The sequence below is a fragment of the Notechis scutatus genome, chromosome Z (assembly GCF_049901735.1).
Source record: "Notechis scutatus isolate UNSWTSFEM ecotype Mainland chromosome Z, rNotScu1.2, whole genome shotgun sequence".
NCBI classification, from domain to species: domain Eukaryota; kingdom Metazoa; phylum Chordata; class Lepidosauria; order Squamata; family Elapidae; genus Notechis; species Notechis scutatus.
Genome location: NC_142025.1, coordinates 138,318,788 through 138,343,936, shown reverse-complemented (window position 1 = coordinate 138,343,936; position 25,149 = coordinate 138,318,788). Strand labels below are relative to the sequence as shown.

General features: G+C 37.3%; 1 protein-coding gene across 10 annotated transcripts in view; it reads left to right on the top strand.

Moving 5' to 3' along the window:
• LOC113418559 (protein kinase C and casein kinase substrate in neurons protein 1-like) overlaps positions 1 to 24,182 on the top strand; it is a 65,461-nt gene extending 41,279 nt beyond the window's left edge. For 6 of the 10 annotated variants that reach the window (XM_087947536.1, XM_087947538.1, XM_087947535.1 and 3 more), the window contains 4 exons: positions 2,145 to 2,265; positions 4,401 to 4,498; positions 13,346 to 13,440; positions 23,004 to 24,182. In XM_087947536.1, coding sequence (XP_087803662.1) covers positions 2,145 to 2,265; positions 4,401 to 4,498; positions 13,346 to 13,440; positions 23,004 to 23,119 — 430 coding nt within the window. In that variant the 3' untranslated portion in view covers positions 23,120 to 24,182. The remainder of the gene's footprint in view (positions 1 to 2,144; positions 2,266 to 4,400; positions 4,499 to 13,345; positions 13,441 to 23,003) is intronic. The other 4 variants (XM_087947541.1, XM_087947545.1, XM_087947540.1 and 1 more) reach the window with 1 other exon arrangement.
• Positions 24,183 to 25,149: the final 967 nt, after the last annotated feature.

The window sequence follows — 25,149 nt, the reverse complement described above, 5'->3', positions numbered from 1 at the left end:
GATGCTTCCAGATAAGTACTATAATGATATTATAGCCCTAGCTCAGTGATGGGATTCAAAATTTTTTACTACTGGTTCTGTGGGGATAGCTTGGTGGGCAGGGTGTGGCTTGGTGGGCGTGGCAGGGGAAGGATACTGCAAAATCCCCATTTCCTCCCCACTCCTGAGGGAAGGTTACTGCAAAACCCCATCCCTCTCTACCCCATTAACCTGCTTTCCAGCTCCGTTCTCCTGGGCAGAGCAAGAAAAGAAGACCCAGCTAATCAATTGGGAGTTGGGACTTGGGAGGCAGAGAACAGATGGGGGTGGGGCCAATCAGAGGTGGTATTTGCCGGTTCTCTGAACTACTCAAAATTTCCGTTACCAATTCTCCAGAACTGGTCAGAACCTGATGAATACCACTTCTTCCCTAGCTACAATTTTGGTGCCAGTCCTGGGTTCAAAAACTCCTTCCCCATTGCCTAAGCTTTAGAATATATTCTTATCACAGCTGCCCTGAACTTTCCATTAATAAGGAAACTCATTCAGGTTACTTCCATTCCCCCAGCAGAAAAAAAAATCACAATTGTCAACTTTTACTAATATTATTAGGCAACAACTTACAAGTTTACTGAATGAAGTGCCCAGAACTAAACAGCTCCCCTTCCCCACCCTTCTAAAATCTGCTCACTCTACTGTAATTGTCTCTGTCCATGTTTCCTGCAGCTGGACACTTGGTGTTGAAATGGGACAACTTGACACGGCCAGCTTACCCTGGCTAGCTTTCCCTGGCCTTCTTGCTGTGGCAGACCCTCCGTGGACAACTCCCCGTGGGACAGCTTTTTGTAGCCAGCTCACCATGGGACAACTCATTGTAAGACAATTCAAGAGAGGGACAAGAGAGACTATGACTCCACAGTTTGGCTCACCTCAGCCTTGAGGACTTCTAATTTGAGAAGTTTCAACCCTAAAGCAAGACAAGGCCCACTGCAATTCTCTTGCCCCTCTCTTGAGTTATCCCACATTGAATTGTCTCACAGTGAGCTATCCCGTGGTGAATTGGCTGAAGTGAGTTGGCTGGGGTGAGTCATCCGGGTTGAGACAGTTGGGGTAAATCAGCCACAGTAAGTCGGCTGCAGCGAGTTGCCCTAAATCCCTCGGTGTTAAGGCTCAGGTAAGTCTTTCATTTCCCCTTTTCCTTTCCCTCTCACCCAAATTTCTTATTCTTGAGCTACCTCTCCCAACTTCTCAGCATCTCATAGATGAAACTTCTCCTAGCTAGGTGTTTATGGGATCGATAATGCACCATCAAGCCCAACACTTCATGATGAATCTAGGACAACTTTAGGTTTGAACCTTCTCAAGTTAGATATCCTTGAGGCTGGAGTGAGCCAGAGCTTGAGTCATTTGTCCCTCTTTTGTCCCTCTGTTGAGTTATCCCATGTTGAATTGTCCTAATGTGAGTTCTCCCACGGCAAGTTGGGCACAGGAAGTTAGTTGTGGTGAGTCAGTCTCAGGAAAAAACAGCCAGGGCAAGTCTGACTGGGTGAGTTGGATGGGGCGAGTTGGCCATGGCAAGTTGTCCCATTCTGCTTAGTGACCATAGAGAGATTATCTCTGTGACAATCAGTGCCTAACCTGTTCTTGTCTTCACAATTTCTACCAAGAAAGTCTCCATTCTACACTATCCCCCATCTCATGGCATGACCTTTAAAACTGGAGTTAGTTAAACTATACCTTGACATCTCTCCAAAGAAAATCTTATCTCTTCCCAAAATATGTACCTCCATTTGCCTCCACCCATCAGATCTTCTTTCCTACATCCTGCACTCTAGCTGCTAAAACTGCCTTGCCTTGTAGCCAACTTTCCTGAAAAGCACCAGGTTGTGCTATCAATCAGAACATAAGACTCTTCAATCTTTCTCTCTTGGATACATTTTTTAATGGTTGAAAAGCACAGTAGAATCCCACGCGGCAAATGTTGCAACTCAGTACATTCTGTAAAAAATCTGTAAATCAGTTTCACAACATTGTAAACGCCTTGAGGGAAGCATCCTCGGTCAGACTTGTTTTGTACACATTGCTCCTAAGTGGGAATGTTTTGTGCATGTGTGTGTGCTTGTATGTGTTAGAATTTTCTCATCTCTGTTTCTCCTTTTCTTCAGTGTCCAAGCTGTTTATAGTGACTTGCATCAGGCCATTGAGGAGATAAATGACCAAGAGGATCTTAAATGGTGGCATAACCGAAATGGTCCAGGAATGCCCATGAACTGGCCAAAATTTGAGGTGGGAAACATTTCTTCTTTAAGGATAGGAGAAGAGCAGGCTGCATGTTCTCAGAATCCTTCTGGTTTCCATTTACACACAGTGAGAAAAACATCCCAGCATAGTAATTCAGATAATCCTCTACTTAGAACAATTCATTTAGTGATCATTCAAAGTTACAATGGCGCTGAAAAAAGTGAGTAATGATCATTTTTTACACTTATGACCGTGGCATTCCCACTGTCATGTGATCAAAATTCAGACACTTGGCAACTGATTCACATTGATGATGCCTGCAGTGTCTTGGGGTAATTTGATAACTTTTTACAGCCTTTGAACAAGCAAAGTCAATGGGGAAGCCAGATTCACTTCACAACCATATTACTAATTTACAACTGCAGTGATTCGCTTAACTGTGGCAAGACAGGTCATAAAATGGGCCAAAACTCACTTAACAACAGAAATCTGGGGCTCAATTATGTTCATAAATCAAGTTCTGCCTATAGTTTCCAATAAGAAAAAAATAAATCCACTGTTCAGTTGATTCTAAATCCAGATAGTCTTACTTCTCGGTGTTGTTTTTTCCCTCAGAAACAAAGAATTATTTCTCTTCAGAGCCTCTAGGCTGTCAGCCAACTGTTGTTTTTAACATCCTCTATGACAAAACAATTCAGCTGATAGCTAGGGAAATATTTCAGATTGTTTGATAACAGCAGTTATCTCCTTTGCCCTTTTTTTGACAAGTTATCAGAAATATCTTGAAAGAAGTAAAGATTTTTGCTTTCATTTAACATCCCATTTACACCTCTTAACAATTATGACTTAGTGCCATAAAAATTAGATTATGAGTTAAAAATTAGAGCTAAACCCCACAGCTTGGTTTAGGAATCTTCAGACCCTTCAGGCTGACAATCTCATTTAATTAATTATGTTATTTACCTTTGTATTTCTTTCAAGGTAAATTATAGGATTTTACTATAAAAAATTCTTTGCACCAAATGAAATATAAAAGACACCTAAGTTTGGATAGTGTAAGAATTCCTATACCTACATTTTTCTCTGGGGTTTTGTATAGTCTGGCAAATGGAGCCTGGCCGAAGCAAGTCTTTAGGAATCTATTTATATATGGAATACAGAATAACAGATTTAGAAAGGATCTTGGAGGTCTGCTAGTCCAACTCCCTACTCAATCAGGAGACTTTATACCATTCTGGTCAAATGGCTGTCCAATCTCTATTTAGAACCTCCAATCATAGAGTACCCACAACTGAATTATTAATGGCTTTTGAGAAATAGTGACTATTGGTAGTTCTCAACTTACAACCATAATTGGGAGCAGAACGTCCGTTGCTAAGTGAGGCAATCATTAAGTGAGTTGTGCCCAATTTTATGACCTTTTTCGCAGGGCCATTAAGTGAATCACATACTTGTTAAGTGAATCCAGCTTCCACCATTGAATTTGTCGGAAACTGACTGGGTAAGTTGCAAATGGAAATCACATGATCCTGAGACCCTGCAGCTGTTGTAAATATATGACAGTTGCCAAGTGCCCAAATTTTGATCACATCACCATGGGGACACTGTGACAGTCGTAACTGCAAGGACCAGTTGTAAATCACTTTTCCCAGCATCTTCTTAACTGAACAATCACTAAACAAATGGTCGTAAGTTGAGGTTTATCTTTATTCTACACATATAAGTCAAGAGAAAAATTGCAAAGTAGTACTAAAAATGGTCAGGAGCACTAAAAAAAAACACTAAAAAAATTGCCAGCAGGTTTTGATGGAATTTTTTTCTCAGGGTAAATGTATTACTTTATTAAAGTTCCCGTACAATTTTCAATACTTTTTTGGAACAGCATATTTTATATTTCTTCTTTAGACTAGCTACCATCCATCTCTTGAGATAATGTCTTACTAGAAACCCACTTCATCGTTCTCCAAAATACCGGTATTATAATGCTTTTCTTGCTGTGATCCAACTACCCAAAAAGGTATCAATATCAACAAAGTTCTACCTATTGCAAGGCTGCCCTTTTGATTCCTAACCATTTTCAAATTTTCTTCTTTTTCATTCTGAATGGGATGTTGTCAAGGAGTGCAGCCCAAGTTCAGATTTCATGCTTTCCCTTTTTCCTCTCCTCTCCTGCTATCCAGGATTGGAGTCCTGATCATGAGCGGCCACAAATCAAGATCAAGAAAACTAAAGAACCAGAGAAAGTGATACCCTGCAGCATAACCCCCATCCAGAGCTGGTGAGTTGTATCTCCACCTTCCTCTTCCTTCTCACCCTCCAAAATCAGTGAAAGAGCTGAGACAATAAAATAATGTTGGATGTTTAACTTGTAGTACCCATCCTCCGAACTTAATAAACCTCATCTTACCAGGATAAGGGGAGTAATCCTCAAGAATGGTTAATTAGTTAAAAATCAGAAAGTACAGAATAGAAATGGATGGGCACTTTTCCCAATGGGGGAACAGGAGCTGGAATGATTTTGAGTGAGCTACAAATTTGCAGATATGATTACAAACAAGATGGTGAAGACTGAAAAAAATTATGAAGTGATTGAATGGTCAGATAGCAACTATAGTCCAGTTTAAGTAAGTGTAATGTAATACCCCAGTGGGCAGAAAATCCTAACTTTGCATAAACCCAGAGATGATTTAAGTTGCTTGTGACTAACTGAAAAAAAGATATTGGCCTCAAATGGAGAACTTGGTGAAAACATCAATTCAACATGTAATGGTGGTAAAAAAAAAGATCAAATTCCATCAGTAAGGGCCACAAGGAAAAGGACTGAAAACTGCCAACATTGTAATGCAATATATCAAATTCCATGTTAAAGACCACAAGGAAATGGATTGAAAATTGTCAACATTGTAAAGCAATAACACAAATCTATGTAACGTCTACAGCTGAAATATCACATATAGTCCCGGCTGCCAGGTTTAAAAAGGATACAGTAAGCTAAAAAAAAAAAGTGCAAAAGAAAACACCCAAATGATCTGTGGAATCAAATATTCTTCCTGCTGGAATATTTGAACTTGAAAAGAGAAGGAAGGGGCCTGATCCAGTATTTGAAAATAACATGTGGCATAAGAAAACCCTAACTCTTAAACATTAGATCAGGGGTCACCCAGTAAAACTGAGGAGATTTAGAACAGAAAAAAGCAAGAGCTTCTTTATAGACTATATAATTAAAATATGTGGCTATCTCTGAGATACAGTGACAGCCACAGATTTGGATGATTTTAAAAGTCTTTGGATATTTATCAGGCTCTATCAATACCTTATCCTGCTGGGGGTGGGTAGCATCAGAGGAACAATGGGGAGAGGGAGGAACAAGGACTTCAGAGACATTTGGCTGACCACTGGAAAGTTGTAGTGTGATACAATAGGGTAGACTTTAGGTTCTTCATGATCAAGACACTCTTCTGCTGGAATTCTTGCAACCTCGTAAAGTAAGAGAATAGTACATGACAACAGCAGGAAGCCTGTAATTGAGAAAGGGTGATTTGCCTACAGCCACTTACTTATTTGATTAAGGCACCGCACCAACCTATGATTTGCTTAATCATTATCAGATAAGCTACATTTGGCTGGGTTCAAACTCCATGCTGAACCATAAAGCACAGTATACATAAACAGAATGGTTGGATTCACCCAATATGTATGTGTGGTTTAGGCTTAGTAGCTGTGAAACCATTGAATTTCATCACCAAAAAAAAAAGAAAAATCAGTCAGACCCTCCCTGACTGATAGTCTAGTCCAGTGATTTTCAACTTCCTCAACTTTAATTATCTCAGTCAGTCTGTTACATCATATTTTCTCATATTTTCCATTTATGATTAATAGGTATGAGTGGAAATGTGAGCAAAGTTAAAGGATGCCTTCCTTGTCATTACCACAGATAGTCCATCCTAAAATCTGACATTGAAAATTTAGGATCTAATGAAGGCTCTTCTCTTCCCAAAAGCCATCCCTGATTGGCTGCTGGGCTTGCCTTTTTTTTTTTTTTTTTGCCTTTTTTATTTTTAACAACAAACATAAACAAACACAAATACAAAACAACAAATAAAACCTTCTTTCAATTGTACAGTGTGTCGGTTGGTACATATTTCTTGTGCACAATATCAACAGTCTTTCCCTCTTAAATTAAATTAAAATTCATATTATGTAGATCAACTATTCATTTCATATTACATTATTATTAAATCTTCATTAGACTTTAATTGAAAATTCACATCATCCTTTACGAGCAAATCTCAATTTTTACAAATCCTAGTTCATATTATAATTCCTTCCTTAATATACAATTATAACATATCATTTCGTTGTATTATATTTACTATTGTTTTTTGTTTATATTATAGTGTATTTCATTTCTCTATTTTCCTATCTAACCATTGATAAAATAAATACCATATTTTATAATATTCTTTTTCTTCTTGCTCTCTAATTGCTAATGTCAATCTACTCATTTCTGCACATTCCATTATTTTCTTTATCACCTCTTCTTCTATTGGAATTTTTTCTTTTTTCCATTTTTGAGCAAATACAATTCTAGCTGCTGTTAAAACATTAATATTCAAATATATCAATTCTGTATCCTTCAGACAAGATACCCAATAAAAATATCTCTGGCTTCAAGTCTATATGTTGTCATTTTTTCCAACCATGTATGAATTTTAGTCCAGTATCTTTTGTCTTCCACACACGTCCACCGCATATGGTAATATGATCCAGGTATCTGATGACATTTCCAACATTTCTCCAATTTGTTCTTGAACATCGTTGCTATTCTTGTGGAGGGTAAATGCCACCTGTAAAACATCTTATACAAATTCTCTTTATATGCTGTTGACATTGTTATTTTATAGTTTCGAGCCCATAATTTCTGCCATTTTTCTAGATCTATCCCGTATCCAAAATTCTCCCCCAAGCAATCATTGTTTCTTTAACTTGTTCTTCTTCTAGTTTCACTCCAAGTAAATAACCATATAATTTATTAATCATCCTCTCATCAGTACCTGTTAAAATTCTATCTAATTCAGTAAGTTCATTGTAAAACCCTTCTGTCTTACTATCTTTATCATATCTAGAATGTATTTGCACATATGAATACCAGTTCATCTTTATTCCTTGCCCCTCTTAATTCTTGTTTAGATTTGAGTTCACCCCTTTCATTTAATATTTCACCATATCTAACTTTACATTCTATTTTATAAACAATTGGATAAGCAAATGCCTCTATCGTTGACAACCAGACTGATATTTTCATGTATTGTTGTTTTCTTATTTTCTCCCATATTGACAGTAATGCATTTCAAATATAATGTCTCCTGAAATACCCATGTGTTTTACTTTCCTTATACCATAAAAATGCATGTCATCCCAATAACAAATCATGACCTTCTAACGTTAACAACCTAGTGTTCCTCAAAACAATCCATTCTTTCACCCATATCAATGTTACTGCCTGATAATATAATTCCCAATTGGGTAATCCAAAGCCGCCTCTTATTCTAGCATTTTGTAACAATTTTAATTTAATTCTTGCCTTTTTTCCCTGCCATATATATTTCAGTATTATTTTATTTAAATCCTCAAAATATTCTTTCCCTAGTTTAATTGGAATTGTCTGAAACAAATATAATATTCTTGGTAGTATATTCATTTTGATTGTAGAGATTCTCCCTGTTAGAAATAATTGTAGATTTTCCCATTTTTTCAAGTCTGCCACAATCTGTTGTTTTAATTTATAATAATGATCTTCCTTTAGTGTTCCACATCTTGCTGTTAGTTGTATTCCTAAATATTTTACTGTATTTGTTATCTGGATAATCAATCTTTCTGACAATTCTTTGTTTTGTTTTTCAGTCATATTCTTAATTAAAATCTTAGTTTTATCTTTATTTATTTTCAGTCCTGCCACCAGTCCATATTCTTCAATCTTTTCTATCAATTTAGGCGCTGTTTTCAATGGTTCCTCTAATATAAAAACCATATCATCTGCGAATGCTTGTAATTTATATTCTCACTTTTTTATTTTCATTCCCTTTATTTCACTGTTATCTCTAATATTTCTGTTTAACTCCTCCAAGGTCAATACCAACAACAGAGGTGACAGTGGACTTTCTTGCCAAGTTCCTTTTTTAATATTAATATTGTCTGTCAAATCTCCATTTATCATTACTTTAACAGATCACGTGTGATATATTGCTTCAATAGCTTTAATAAATCTTTCTCCAAAGCCCATTTGTTCCATTTGTGATATCATAAACTGCCAATTTATATTATCAAAGGCTTTTTGCGCATCTAAAAATACCAAGGCCATTTGCTTCACTGAGTGTGTTTCATAGTATTCCAATGTATTCAAGATTATTCTTATATTTTCTTTGATTTGCCTCTTTGGCAGAAATCCATTTTGATCAACATGTGTAAAATTGTTCAAATATCTTTTAAGTCTTTGAGGCAAAATTTTTATAATCTGCATTTAGCAAGGAGATAGGTCTATAATTTTTTATTTGTTGTAGGTCAGTATCCTCTTTTGGTATGAGAGTAATATATGCCTCTGTCCATGAATTAGGTATTTTAGTTTTTGACAAAACCACATTCATCATTTCAAGTATTGAGATACTTAAGGATTCCTGTAAAGTCTTGAAAATTCTGCTGATAGCCCATCTGGGTCCAGAGCCTTTCCAGTATTTTGTCTGTTTAGTGCCTCTGCTAATTCCATCATTGTTATTTTTCCCTTCTAACATTATCTTAATATCCTCTGGTATTTGGGGTAACTCCGCTCTTTGCAAATATTGTTTAACTTTTCCTTCTTCAACTTTCTCTTAATTGTATAATTTCTCGTAGTACTTCTGTATTATTATTTTCTTTTCTTCATTCCCATTGCAAACCATTTCTTGATCATCTATTAGTTGCATTATCTTTTTTCATTTCTCTCTCCTTTTTCAATTTATATGCCAACCATCTACCAGGTTTGTTTGCATTTTCAAAGAAGTTCTGTTTAGCTGCTGGGCTTGCTTTGACCATCAACCTGCTTGGATGCCCAGTTCTTTGAGACAGTTCCACTTGTCCCCACATGGGGCATTTTTTTTTTATTTCTGAATGCATAAAACTTCAATTGACCCGAAAGAAGATAATCAAATTGAGGTCAGTCAGAAAACATACACTTCAAAAATAGCTCCCCAGTCCTGCATATGAAGTTCTTTCAGGTTTAACATATGAGGACTAAAATGGGCATGAGAATGGCAGAGGAGACCCATGATCTGAACTCTTGATATTTTTAGTTGCTATTTGATAAGGCATCTGTAAGAATCTGTGGTTGATAAGAGAGGGAACATTTCACAACTATGCAATTTATTAATTTATTAAATGTGAGCTGGTTTGTGTATTGTAGTACCCACTCAAATATGGTTTATTCATTTTAAAAACTATATCATGACATGATAGGTGATGTCAATTGCTTGGGTTGGTAGCCATGATTAGGGCTTAGCTACGTATGTGGATGTAGCCAAGTGTATTTCATAAAACCATTATTTTAAAACAGTTACTGTAGTGTACATGCTATATCTCTATTATAAGGTCACAAGCATAGTTAAATGTTTCTTGTTGTGCTTTTATTATAGCTCCAAAATATGTATTGAGTCCACTAGAAAAAACATAGAAATCATAACTTATCTGTGCCAACAGCAGCTCTTTAGTGGGGACATGGATTTATTTAATTTCTGTACTGTTTGTCCTTCTCCAGTCAGATTTTGAACCTCTGAAAATGCTTTTTAGGAAAAAATTAAACATTAGTATCAAGACTTGAATCATCTGTGGTTTGATCCAAAGAAAACTTCCGAATGCCCTTTCAAGTATTCAGCAAATTTTATAATATGCGATAGGACATGAATGTAATAATTAAAGAGAAGATTGGTTGCTGTATTGTTGTTATAACATGAGTGATGACAAGAAGACTTCTGGTTGGGATTTAGTTTTATTTGGAAGGCATCTTTCATGTTGTGGCATTTTATAAAACTTTATTTACAAACATCCAGGCTGAGCATAACTATTTCATATTACATCCAAATGCTCTATAGCCATTTTAGAAATTTGTCCTGATTACTTTTCTGCAATAAGTGATTTTGAATGTTTATGATTTACTAAAAAGACAACTTCACTTTCCAAAGAATTGAGACTTTAAGTTTGCTTTCAGAGTCAAGGAATATTTGAAGACTAATGTTGCTCCTTTATTTAAGAGAGCAATAACTACTCTGTAACGCAGCCCTGCAATTATAGAGCTGAAATATATTCTCTCTGCTTAGCCACGTCAACAACACTTGCAAAAGTACAGGTAGTCCTTGAGTCACAACTATAATGGAGCCATGCAATTATGGCCATAAATTGTGACAATCGGAATCTGAGTCATAACCAAGCCTGATTTTACAATTTTCATGGTGGTCATTAAGCGAACATTGAGGTCATTAAGTGAACCCATTGTTCGCCATGGGGCAGTTTTTGCCAGAAACAAAAAGTAAACTCAGGTTCCCAGCAAAATTATTGTAAATCATGGTTGGGTAACCACAGATCACTGCAAACTGCCATAGATGTGGGTAAGTTGCCAAACAGTCAAAATTCAGTAATGTGACCATGGGGGGGGAAGAACATCAGAATTTTGGAACAAGGTCATAAAAAGGTTTTTCAGAGGCCGTTGTAACTTCAAACAGTCACAAAGCAATCAGTTGTAAATTGAGGATTACCAGTATAGGAGCGGGAAGCTAAACAGAATAAAATGCTAACTTCAATATTAAATTGTTCTAAATTTATACTAACAGGAACCATTTTTTCCCCAGGAATAAGCACTTCCCCTCTTAGCAAGATTACCAAGCCCAAACAGTTTTGGAACATAAAATGAGAGATTACAAACCCAATAGTCTAATAATCGTACAAAGATTTTGTTTTAATTTAATGAAGACAACAAAGAAAAGATTTGCAAGAATAGTTTCATTGCAACCAGATTGTAAGTGAAGATTCAATCATTCAGGCCAAAAATCTCAGTTTTAATAAATGTTGGTCCACTTGCCATGATTTAACCTTTTATGAAACTGCAAGCAGTTCTATGAAGCTGAGATCTGCTTGTAATTAGTAACCCAAGCAAACAAAGAGAGAGAATTAAAATGTAGGTAAAATTACTCTTGTAAATAATGAAATATCCTTCAGAAGACTAACTAAGCAGTCTTCACAATTTTACCCACTTCCTGGTTTTCTAGGCCCAGAGACATTTAAACTGTTCTCAAGGACTAGTGATCCATTCTTGCAGACCAACAGCCATGACCTCTTAAAACAAAGAAATTATAAGAAATTATCAACTTATAATCATTTGTTTAATGACTGTTCAAAGTTACAACAGAACTAGAAAGAAAGTAATTTACAACAAGTTTTCACACAGATGATCATTAGAGTATCTTTGGGGTCAAAATTCAGGTGCTTTGCAACTGGCATGTATTTATGAGGGTTGCAGCATCCCAAGGTCATAGGATCACCATTTGCGACTTTCTCAGCCAACTTCTGACACGTAAAGTCAATGTAGGAAGCCAAATCTGCTTAAGGATCTCATGATTCGCTTACCAACTGCAATGTTCAATTAATAACATAAATATTGCAACAAAGGTTGTAAAATTGGGCATGATTCAGATAACAAACAGATAACAGATAATCAGAGTTGGAAGGGACCTTGTAGGTCATCTAGTCCAACCCCCCCCCCAAGCGGGAGACCTTACACCATTTCTGACAAATGGCAGTCCAATCTCTTCTTGAAAGTCTCAAGTGATGGCGCTCCCACAACTTCCAAAGGTAAGCTGTTCCATTGGTTGATTGTTTTCACTTTCAGAAAGTTTCTCTTTATTTCCAGGTTAAATCTCTCCCTGTTCAGTTTCCATCCATTATTCCTTGTCTGGCCTTCGGGTGCTTTAGAAAATAGCTTGACCCCTTCCTCTTTGTGGCAGCCCCTCAGATATTGGAAGACTGGTATCATGTCTCCCCTGGTCCTTCTCTTCACTAGACTAGCCATGCCCAGTTCCTATAATCATTTTTCATATGTTTTAGTCTCCAGTCCCCTAATCATCCTGGTTATTCTTCTCTCTACTTTTTCTAGAGTCTCTTTTTTATAGTGTGGTGACCAAAACTGTGATGCAGTACTCAAGCAGTGGTCTTACTAGGTCTTTATTGAGTGTTATTAGTTCATCTTGATTGTATCCCTCTGTTGATGCAATTTAGGATTATATTAGCTTTTTTGGCTGCCGCCGCACGCTGCTGGCTCACATTTAGCTGATTGTCCACTAAGACTCCAAGATCCCTCTCACAGTTACTGCTATTAAGCCTGGTTTCACCCAGTCTATATGTGTACTTTTGGTTTTTCTTGCCTAAGTATAGGACTTTACTTTTCTCTACATTGAATTTCATTTTGTAAAATATGGTCCAGTGTTCTAGTCTGTCAAGATCCATCTGGATTTTGAGCCTATCTTAGTGGGTGTTAGCTATTCCTACCATCTGCAAATTTAATTTCATTTAATAACTCCCTTGCTTTGCAGTGGAAATTCTGTTCCCAATTGTGGTCCATAAGTCAAGGACTATCTAGAATCTCTGACTTCCTCTTCTTGAACTTGCATTTTGAAAAGACAGTTCCTGTATTTACAGAATCCTTAAGAGAGTTCAGCTAACTAGCAGGCCATCCAAGATTAAGAATCCCTTTAACTATCAGTATTTATAGATGTTCAGTCCTTTGTTAGTTTCTATATTTATGATTGTCTCTCACATGATTAAGCAAATAAATGACCAGATGCTAACATTTGCAATGGTTCCACAGAAATTCAGATACATAACTTCATTTGGACAGGAAATTCACTTGGTGATCTTCAGTAAGTCAGTGTCAGATCTTCATACTTCACATTAAGCTATAACATAATAGCACATAATGGGTTTATTTGTGGTTTACTATGTACATTGCCCTAGCCTCTTGTAGGAGATGCAGAAAGACTAGGGTAAGGTATAATAAGCAAAGGTTGAACAAGATCACTTATAGTTATATTCTCCCTCCTTTCTATAGTCCCAAGCCAGCACCTGTGCCAATAGCAGGCCAGCGGGTTCGTGCTGTGTACGATTATATTGGCCAGGAAGCAGATGAGCTAAGTTTCAAGGCAGGTGAGTGTTATCTTCATAATCCTTCCACACAATGTAATTCTTCCAAAGGAAGTCTCATCTCCACAGAGACTGGCTGGTGTTATTAAAATGGATATGAATGTGTTCCAACCTCCTAAAATGGACTCCGATTTCCCTTCTCTTATCTGTATTCTTCCATTCTCTTCATTTTCCTATATGAAATTCTAAGGGTGGAGATAAACAATAAATTGTTTAAGGACTGTTGGAAAACTGCCACCCAGGCTGGAAAGAGGAGTCAAGCAAGGGGCCTAGTTTGGAGTCCTTGGGCAGCTGCAAGTGAAGTAAGCTTGACATCCCCTACCCACTCCCAAGATCCATGAAGCCTTCTCTAGTTGTTCCCAGAGGAAGGCAAGCATTCTGGTGAGATTCTTGTAACATAGTGCTAAATAATAAAGTCACTCATTTTTCTTATTCATAAATGGGCTCTGGCTGCTTGCACTTGACAAGGATCAGGAGATAATGGTGTTTCCAGTTACAAAGGTGATGGGTACAGCCTTATTCATTTAATATTATTTTCTCCTATACCAAAGTGATCAGGATTAATTGAGAATAGTCCTGCCTCTCCCCAAGGCTACGCCATGCACCTAAGATACAGTGCTATCTACCAACTCTTCAGATGACAGAAAACGATACTAGTACAACAGTTGTTGTCCCACTGTTGAACTTTATTCTGTCATAGAAGAATACCAATAAATAGCATCCTTGTTTACAGTGAACTAAGGAAAGGGCATGGAGGGCTCTATTGACTTTGGTTTCCTTCTGTCGCACTAAACATACCAGCCAATGTAGTTGAATGGGTTGAGGCTGGGTAACCAGTTTTGATGGAAGACTTGGTCAAAGAGGGGGTTCTGTCTGTCAGAAGTTATTCCAACCATGGCTGTAAGAGGTGGTACCGGGTGGGATTCTACCAGTTCTGACCGGTTCTATAGAACCCCTTGCTAACTTTCTTTTTTTTTTTGAAACAAATTTTATTGATTTTGAAGACAAACAAACCATCGTTAACCTTTAAATACATAAAACCTCCATTATTAACTTTACAAGTCAAATAAAATATTATTTTATACAACATCATTCTGTTTTTCACCATTTCAATATCATCTTCATTCCTCTCTGTCTTGTTTAACATTATTCTCATCCAACATTCCTCCGAGGTTTTATTAATTCTCAAAGAAAACATAGACACACAAAACACAAAAAACATAAAAACTTCTTTTAAGAAAGTAGTTTGGCCCCAGATTACCTCTCTTTGTATGGACTTCAATTAAATCCGTGCTCATCTTATATACCATTACCTATCTTATTTACCATTCTATATCTTCTATATAACTTCTCCCCGCTTATCACTCTTCTTATTTCTATTTTATTTAATTCATTTTAATTTAAATCATTATATTTATATTTTTTGTCCATTCTCCAAATTATCCATTTATCTCATTCCCTAGAGCAAGTAAAAAAAAAAAAAGAATTTCTCCTGAAATCACTGATCAAGGTATGATGCCTTTCTATCCACCCCTAAAAATATTTAAAATACCCAATCTGATTCTGCTTAGTACATTCAACCTACTAACCACTAAAGAGAGAAAATAATAAGTCCATAATAATTAATATAATTAAATAATAAATCTAAATTTTAAATCTTATAACATTCCAATTGTCTATTTCAAGAAACAAGTGCTACAATAATGAGTTTATAATAAGATCAAAACAACAGTAAATTAAACTTTTTAATTAAACTCAATATTTTAAACATTCCTTTTAATCTTTTATTAAATTTTAAAATCTATCATTACTAAACATTTCAATATTTTAATCTTTTGTTAATTCTTATAACATTCTAGTTTTCTATTTCTAATACGAATACTACAATACCATCTTATGTACCTTGCAGAATCTTTCTTTTTAAAGAAATTATACATTACCCTTTATCCCTAAACAAAATTCCTTTTTTCCCATCTTGTTTTATACCTTGTGGCTTTTCCCTCCCTTTTCCTTCCTTTCTTATCCCACCTAACCTTTTTTCCTCCCCCTTTAGCTTCCCCTCTCTGTTGTATTCCTTTCTCCTTTGCTCAATAACATTAACATTGAGTTGGTTTTGCATCTTATTTTTTCCTTTCTTAAGTATTTTTTTAAGTCTTAAGTCCTTCATTTTCCTTCCTTTCTTTCTCCTTTCTCTCTTAACTAAATTTTTAGATTCATTGAAGATGGCATCTTCTTCTTCTTCTCCTTCCATTTCCTTCATCTGTTGTTGTATTTGATAATTAACAAGCGCCATTTCTAAAAAGAGAAAGGCTTCTTTCACAGCGTCCTTTCTTTCTTCATATTCTCTAAGTTCATCAACAGATAAAGCCATTCTTTATTCTTCTTCTTAAAGCAGCCAAAATGTTTCAAAAGTTAGAGCAATTCCCCAAAGTTCCAGAGAGAGTCAATCAGTCCAAACAATACACAAAGTTCTCACTTTCTCTTCCTGGGGAGGTATCAAAGGAAAGGAAAAAACCTCCAATCTATACTTTAAAGCCTTATTGCAATTAATTTCTGGTCTCAAAATCTTCTAGGCATCCCCTCCAACAAAATCTTAATTATATATATATATATATATATATATATATATATATATATATATATATATATATATATATATATATATATATTATTCGTTTTCTCCCGCGTAGATTCATATCTAGGCAATGCTGGCAGGTCCACTCGCCATCTTCAGGCTGGTGCTTAGTACCAGTGCAAGCAGTGCCTGCTTGCACTGGCACTAAGCCGAAAGCACCAGCCTGAAGATGGCGAGTGGGACCTCGCCAAAACGCTGCTCAGATACTTTGAATTTTACGCGGGAGAAAACCCGAATAACCAAAGATCCACATACAAATACCCATGAACCTCAGAAAACATATATATATATATATATATATATATATATATATATATATATATATATATATATATATATATATATATATATATATATATATGTATGTATGTATGGTGTTCGGCCTGTCAATCATTTGGAAGCCTGCACTCACAAACAAAAAATCTCCACACCACAAGCCAGGCAAACACCTGGGCACAAACAGATCCCCCTGATACCTCCAGCTCAAACACACCCCAACCAGGCACCCAGATGAAACCCAGCTTCCTAACTAATGATAGCCGTCCATTTACCCAAGCCAAGCTGCACTAAAGACCTCCATTAAAGTAACACAATGCTGCCAGCCAATCAAGATACAAAAAGAGCCAAAAACAGACAGAAGATATCAGAAACACCCATCAAGCAGAACACAGCAAACTCCGAGACCAATAAACACAGACCAAGACTCCCAACCAATCAGGATGAAGAAAAACCATTCTGGCACAGCAATAGGCTGCCCCAAATTTAAATCTGAAACCACTGTAAAAGTCTGACCCACAGACGGACACAATACAGAAGCCTGATGATGGCAGATGAGATTCTGCTGAAACGTTGCTACAACTTTAAAAGAACTACAATGACGTGGGAAAATACCCGAACCAAGCCGAACACCATACATGTAAGTACCGCGAAAACTTAAGAAAACATATATATATATATATATATATATATATATATATATATATATATATATATATATATATATATATATATATATATATATATATATATATATATATATATATTGTCCTCTTCCTTCCCACTTAAAACAAGAAGCCAAGTTTTTACCTTTTATAAAAACAACAGGTTTCTCAATGGCCATTTGTTGATTCCATAAGGAAGGAGAGTGAACTTTCCCTTTTCAGCACTCAATTTTGCCGCTTGTAATCCTCCTCTGGAAACGAAGTGTTGTTCAAAAACCATAGTTCTCAGGATTAAACGCTCTTAAAATCCTGGGTCAGCCAAAACACTTTCTCTTGACAACTTTCTCCTCTCTTCCTCCTGCTTAATCTTACCCAGCTGCCGGCTTCTTTGAGGCGGCTATTACAGACCGCCGCTCGACCGTCTTGGGAGAAGGGGGTTTTGCCGGCTGGGAAGGGGGTCTGCAACACCCCAAACCCCTCACCAGCTCCCCTTATCTTCGGCTGCCTCTTCGTGGCAGCCTTAGCCTCCAGATCCACGGATCGGAGGCACCAAAGCAGCTAGCGCGGCAGGGATCGCGCAGGATCGCAAATCCCTGCCGCTAGCGAAGCCGACAAACCGGAAGTTCCCCTTGCTAACTTTCTAAGCAGTTTGGAGAACCAGTAGTTAAAAGCAATCTCCTTTTGTTTTTTTCCACACTTATTACATTCTTGCCAGTACGCCTAGACTTCCTGTCTTTGGAGCTTCTGGAGCTTGACTTTCTTAAAGGGGAAGGGTTGTTTTAAGATTTTTACACTGCTGTTGGGAGGAAATACTTCCTTGGACAATCAGCACTTTGAAGAAATAATTGAATAATGAAGCAGAGCTGTCAGAAAGAAGCTTTTAATGACAAGGAACCAAGATGAGTGACATTCAGCAAGGCTTCTTGGCTAGCTAGAAAGATTGACATTCAAACATGAGTTTACATACCCTTTCTGAGTTTTGGTTTAAAACTGGTTTTTGGTGAAGGTTAATTCTGTGCTCGGTGATGTTTAATCCTGTGTTTATTGATGGGATAATTTTCCCTATTCAGCTTCAACAAGCAACAGCTACTGTTGTGATTTAATTATTTGTATTGTGTTTGAATTTTTCTCCTGCCTCATCGTTTCCTTTTTATCTGGGGAGGGGGTCTTCTTTCACTGCTTTAGTGGTATCTGGCACTCCTTTTGGGGTGTACTTCCAAGAGGCACGATGCATGTTTGGCACTGATTTTTTTACTGCCTTTCTGGGAGGCATGTAGCCTTTCCTTAAATCTGGATGATTTTCTTAGGATATCTTGTGAGGTAAGTGAGACCAGCTGGTATCTTTAAGTGGTGCAAATGGATCTAAGGATTGCTTTTCCTGGGTCTGCTTTTTCTGGGGAGCTTAAATGACCTCTCTGCTAAAGGGTTTCACTTTATGAGCAAGAGTTGGCTGCTGATAGTTATCGCTGCATTTTAACTATTTTAATTCCTCAAGGTGCTCTGGCACCCTGCCTGATTTGTAACTCTGGGTTGCAGGTATTTTTAATCTAATGATTAGTATTTAAGGCAGTGTTTTGCAAGCAAAGGAGCTTTTTGTATTTTTGTATAGGTAACCCTTGACTTACAACAGTTCATTTAGTGACCATTCAAAGTTACATTGGCACTGAAAAAATGACTTATGACCATTTTTCACACTTATAACCATTGCAGCATCCCCACTGTCATGAGAGGCAAGGCGGGGAGAAGCGTCCCTTGACATGAGTGATGTCGGGTTGGCCACGCCCACCCAATCACATGACCACCCAGCCACACCCACCAACTAAGCCACATTCACAGAACCGGTTGTAATTGTAATTCAATTGAGAGTATATTATCCTACTGTGTATGGTTCTCGAGCTGCACAGTGGCAGAGAAAAAGGCAATTCAGAGGGTGATCAAGACGGCCCAAAACATCATTGGCTGTTCACTCCCCTCTTTGGAAGAACTGTATAGAAATAGATGTAAGAGGAAGATACTTAATATATTGAATGACTCCTCTCATCCGGGACATCAGCTCTTTGAACTATTACCATCGAGAAGGAGATTTAGGGTATTAAGAACAAGGACGACCAGATTTAAGAACAGTTTTTATCCAAGTGCAGTTTTGAGTTTGAATGCAGGGTCATAAGATTTTTTTGTGGAATTTAATGGCTGAGAGTAATGGGGTATTTATATTTTTAAATTGCATAGAGATTATTGTATGGTTGGTTGTGTTTAGTTTAATTTTTTTTCTTTTTAGTGGTGTTTGTCCAGTTTTACTTTGTGGAAGAGCACCTCATTTCATTGCACCCGCTTGCGAGTGTAATGACAAATAAATTCTTATGTCTTATGTCTTAAAAAAATTGAATCCCACCCCTGGGTGGTATTAAGCCTAATTTTACTCAGACAAGAAACACAACCAGGAGTACTAGCTCTATCTTTATTGTAAGGTGTTTGGATTTGGGTTTTGATTTGTTTTTTGTGCCTTTTGAGTCATTGTTAATGCTAACCATCTGCCTGGACTAGTCCCTGCAATTTTCTTGGCAAGATTTTGGAAATGGTATGTCATTACGTGTGTCTTAGGGCTGAAAAGGTATGACTGGCCCAAGGTCATCCAGCTGGCCCGGTGCCTTAATCACTGCACCAAACTGGCTCTCTATTGTAATGTTAAAAGAATATTGGGAGATGAAAGTATTCTCCCCTTCTTTAATTTCCAGAAAATTAGGGAGAGTCTCTTTTGAAACATCTCCCACACAATTTCCCCTTCAGTGGCTGATATCTTTTACATAGCAATTGTCCCACCTGAGATTCTCCCTTCTAAGGTCATTCCTCCATACCATGTAGACAAGGTGGGCAATATACAAATCAAATAATAAATAAACAGACTGTTGTGTCGGCGCTTAAGCAGGCTCGGGAGTCAGTGACTGATTTTCAGCTCTTTATTAGTCCCGAGATCGACTCAGCACGGCTAGGGTGTGTGGCGGCTTATATAGAACTTGCCGGCCAAGCCGCAGCCAATGACACCGCTTTGAATCTCCCGCGATCGGTTTCCTCCAATCGCGGGTGATTCGCAGCGGGCCAATCAGTGCGGCTTGCTCGACCAATCGGATCGCCACGCGTCTTAGCCAATCAGAACGGTTATTTACAAGAATGCTAATGTACAATACAGAACACAGACAAGCAAACAAATAAATACAGGTGGCAGGTGAAAGGAAGAGGTATCTTTTTTTCCACTAGCCTCAATCTATGGCACTCATTAATTGTCCACTGGGTGGGTAAAGACTCCTTCTATCTCTAACAATTCCACTCAGTCTGGAGACCTACTGCTAAGGCTGAGAGGGGTTGCAACAGAAGAGGGCAGCCAAATCATCATTAGGATTCTTGGGAGACAGGCTAGACTTAAACTTTATCCACCCGCACCTTTGCAGTACTCAAAGGTGCTTTATCTTCACTACAGTAGGAATTTTAATTTGGATTTGCATAAGGAGATAGGATTAAAGTATCCCTCCTTTTTGCCTCACAGCCCTATTGAATATTTATTTATGCTGATTCTCATGGGAAATCTGTTCCCCTTTGTCCAGCTGTGGCCGATCAGCAGAGAAGCTGAGTTCCTTTGACCAGGAGACCATGATCAAGGATCTTCTCTTCTCTTTTTGTGGGGAGAGGGAAACAGTAATACAAAGAGTCCTCGACTTACAACAGTTCATTTAGTGATGTTCAAAGTCACAATGGCGCTGAAAAAAAAAAGTGACTTATAACTATATTTCACACTTACCACCGTTGCAGCATCCCCATGGTTACCTGGTCAAAATTCAGACTTTGGCAACTGACTCATATTTACAAAGGTTACAGCGTCCCTGAGACTTGTGTTCACCTTCTGCAACCTTCCGGCAAGCCAAATTCACATAACTACTGTATTACTTATTTAACAACTGCAGTGATTCACTTAATAAATGTGGAGAAAACTGTTATAAAATGGGGCAAAACTCACTTAACAAATGTCTTGCTTAGCAACAGAAATTTTGGATTCAGTTGTGGTCATAAATCAAGGGTTACATTTATGAACAAGGCAGATGCCTTACAAACCAAACATAGAAGGCAACCATCATGCCTAGTCCTTCCAGCATCAGAGCTGTTACTATATACCAGATCTTCAAGATACTTCAAGCCTCAACTAACTGGCATCTCTGTCTCTTGTTCCAGAACATAGATTCATGCGTACACATCATTTCATCCTCTTACTCATTAAGGCTCAGCAAGGCACACATGGCTCATTTTCTTAAAGCTGTGTGGGCTGATTCTCAAGAGATCTTCCCCAAACATTAGTTTTCCTTAAGGAAACATCAAGACTCTGGGCCATTAACAAGCAATCTTCTCAACAAAAGCATGGCTAGCCAGCAACCGCAATGCTATTGTGAAAGCATTGTAACACCAAAAGAACAAGGAGTTTAGCTATAGTTGCCTACTCCTAGGTATAATTGAAATTGGTGGCCATGCTGGCTCCCTTGAGCAATATCTAACCTGAATTGGGAATTAAGGAAGTGACAATCCACCAGAACTGAAGAGTTCCAGGATGGGAAAGTCAATTCTAAAATCTGATTGATTTCAGTCTGCTTTTAGTTAGCAAAAATAGGTGATGTATTGTAACCGCTTATTTTTGACATGTTAGAACTTGAGATGAGATGGCTGGCTTTGAAATTGTATATGTGTGTGTGTGTATTCTTTTACTTAAACTTCATGTTAATAAAATGCAGAGAGGAAGATGGGTCTGAAAAAGGATGTAATAAACAAAATGACTAAAACAAACGTTACCATCAAAAATCTTTTATCTTGATCTTTTGTTAAAAGAAAAATCATTACTTTAAATCAGATGTACAATTTTTCTTCCAGCACTGTATGTTAATTCTTTTGGTAAGTCTCCATGCTTGCACAATCCAGCTTTTTGCTTTAATAGATTCTAAATTAATTGCTGGGAATATAGCCAAGAAAAAACAAATGCGTTCCCAACACATAGTCATCAACCCAGAATCATATTAACAGTCCTACTATTCTAAATGTAACAATAGCAGAACATGGCTAGTATTAATAGCAATACTATTTTATGTGTCTATTTTATACATATCTTCAACTAATTTGTTCCTTACAATAACATTTTCACTGAATTTGGATACCATGTTGAAAAAATTCCGAAAAGCAACCTAACCTAGAAATCCTTGAATTATTTTGGAATATGTACCAAACCATTCTCTAATACAGGTAGTCCTTGACTTACAACCACAATTCAGTCCAAACTTTCTGTTGCTAAGTGAATTTTGGCCCATTTTACGACCTTTCTTGCTACAGTTGTTAAATTTATAACACAGTTGTTAAGCTTCCCCATTGGTTTGCTGGTCAGAAGGTTGCAAAAGGTCATCTCATGACCCTGGGACACTGCAACCATCATAAATATGAGTCAGTTGCCAAGTATCCAAATTCTGATAACTTGACTGTTTGGATGCTGCAATGGTCATAAGTATGAAAAACGGTCATGAGTCACTTTTTTCAGTGCCATTGCAACTTAGAACGGTCACTAAAGGAACTGTTGTAAATTGAGGACTACCTGTATTTATGTAAGTTGAGGCACATCAGTTCACTGACTCAAACTATTTCACCCTTCCCATTAAAGAGGCCTCTGTCCAGTTTATTAGGGGTTATAAACCTATTCTCAGATATCAACAACAACTAGCAAAGGAATAACCCTTTACTTGCTGACTCTCAATACTACTTCATTACTTTCATTATCTCAAAACTTATAACTTTCCACCTCAAGACCTAGATCAAGGGTTAGATAATGATGTCTCCAAATCAATTTCTTTAAAATAATTAATTTTTTATCAAATGATGAATTGATTTATTGTTTTTATTGATTAGAGTGTTTAGTGCATATAGTGTGATTATCTGTAATAATTTCCTCCCCTGCCTTTTCTTTTCAGGAGAGCTTCTAACCAAATTGGAAGATGAGGATGAACAAGGCTGGTGCAAAGGAGTGACTGACAGTGGACATGTGGGCCTCTATCCTGCCAACTACGTGGAACCCATACAGGGTTAGATAGAATGCGTAAAACCAGGGGGTGGGGTGCACTTACCCAATCAGTAAAATCACATCTATGTATAGTTTGCATGTCTGAGGTCACATTTTCCAAGACAGAAGGATGCAAAATTCAGTTCCTTCAGAGATCCAGTTGCATTTTGATAATCATGCAGGTTCTTAGCCTATGCAGGTGTGAAATTCACCCTGAAAACTGTGTGGGAAATGCTAGTGAAATCTCAGAAGCTGCTGTGGGTTGGTGGGTGGGTTCACATGAAACCTCACATGGGTGGCTCTGGCTTCTGCATTCAGCATAGCTTTTTGTCCCTCCCTTTAGTTGTAGAATAAATGTATTGCAACGCAAGCCCTCTGAAGCTCCATTTACATATTGTACTCACAGAAAGGAAGCCTTTTGTTGTTTTGAGGGTGGCACAAATTGGTAAAATAAACCCGAATAATAAAGACTCTGAAACAAAGCTATGTAAAGGTATAGTCACCAAATTCCTACCACTTATAAGTAAATAGAAGCACATACATACATCTACTGGACACATACATCCGGTCTGATTTACTCGGTGTGCCTGCAGATTTTGATGTACTTACGTAGTTATTCATTCTTTTTTCTTGTTTCTCTGACACACAAGCAAATCAAGGTGCCTTAAAGCTCACCTTTATTTGCCACAGAGATTGAAAGCACCCTGCCCTGAAGGGCTAGTCAAACTTCACAAGAAGCACAACAAGAAAGATGTCACACAACCCCACAAATTCTCTTTAGTCATATCTTAATCCAAAGATCTGCCAGATGTGAGATGGATGGCAAGTTAGTGAAGTATGGGAAATTTGTACGACCCAACCATACCATTGTTTCAACACATCCCTGGATGACTGATATTTGAGGAAGAAAAGTATTCAGGGGCAACTGAACTCCACCTATAGAAGTATACTCCATCCGTCAAAGTGTGAAAACAAGGCTGAGACAACTAAGTTGAATTTGTGAACATCTATGGATTTTGTTTAAATGGTACTTTATCACCTGTGGATTTTGGAAAATAAATAAATAAGTGAGGTGGCCAGTTTTAGTTTCCTTTTTGTTTCCAAGCTTCTAGTTCTTACGACACAAATTTAATCTTACAAATATATGGGCAGGGCTGATGAAATCCAGTTGGTCTACTTGTGACTTGTTCCAGCATTTTATTTACCCTTTCCTCAAGGTATCTATTGCCAGTTTAATTGATAATAATCCAGAAGCTGAGTTAAGATACATTATGTATGTCATATCAGTCCTAGCCAATGTGGTTGATCTCCAAAAGCTAAGTGGGGTTTAAAGCTGGTTAGAACTCAGACAAAAAGCATCAGGAAATCCAAGGCTATAGACAAGACTAAAAGTTGAAAAAACACGATTGAAGGAGATAATGATAAAGCACTTCTGTATTGTAAGAAAAGCATGGGGGTGGACTTAGCAAATTTTAATTAGGCTCAAAGGAGAACGTATCTCAGTTGAGCTTTGCCTCATAGTCAACTTCCATTTGATTTTCCCACTTCAGATTAAATAAATCTCTTTAAACATTAAACGAAGCATTACAAGGCATTTCTCTACCCCAAGAAACATTCGGAATCTGCCCTGCATAAAATCATAACAGGGAAACATAAACCAAGGGGAACCACCCTTAGGTGTCAGCCGTAGAAAATCTCGCCAAGATTCTGCCAAATAATAATGATACAATGTGGAGGGCGGAATTAAATACATTAACTATTTAACTGTGCCATTAACTATGTTAATTGCATTAATTAAATTGTTAATTAACTATTTAATTTTATTAATTAAACTGTTAAAAAGATAATAATGTACAATATAAAGTACAAAAGCAATAGGAGCACTAACAAAGCACATGCTTGGGGCAAAGATATAAATAAAAAAGGTAATAACTCTAGTACAATTACTGAAACAACCAGCCAGTGGGGCACCCATACCTCCCAGTCCAAAGTTGTGTATGGAAACCTTCAGGTCTTAATGTTTTGCAAAAGATCGACAGGATGTACCATCCAAATCT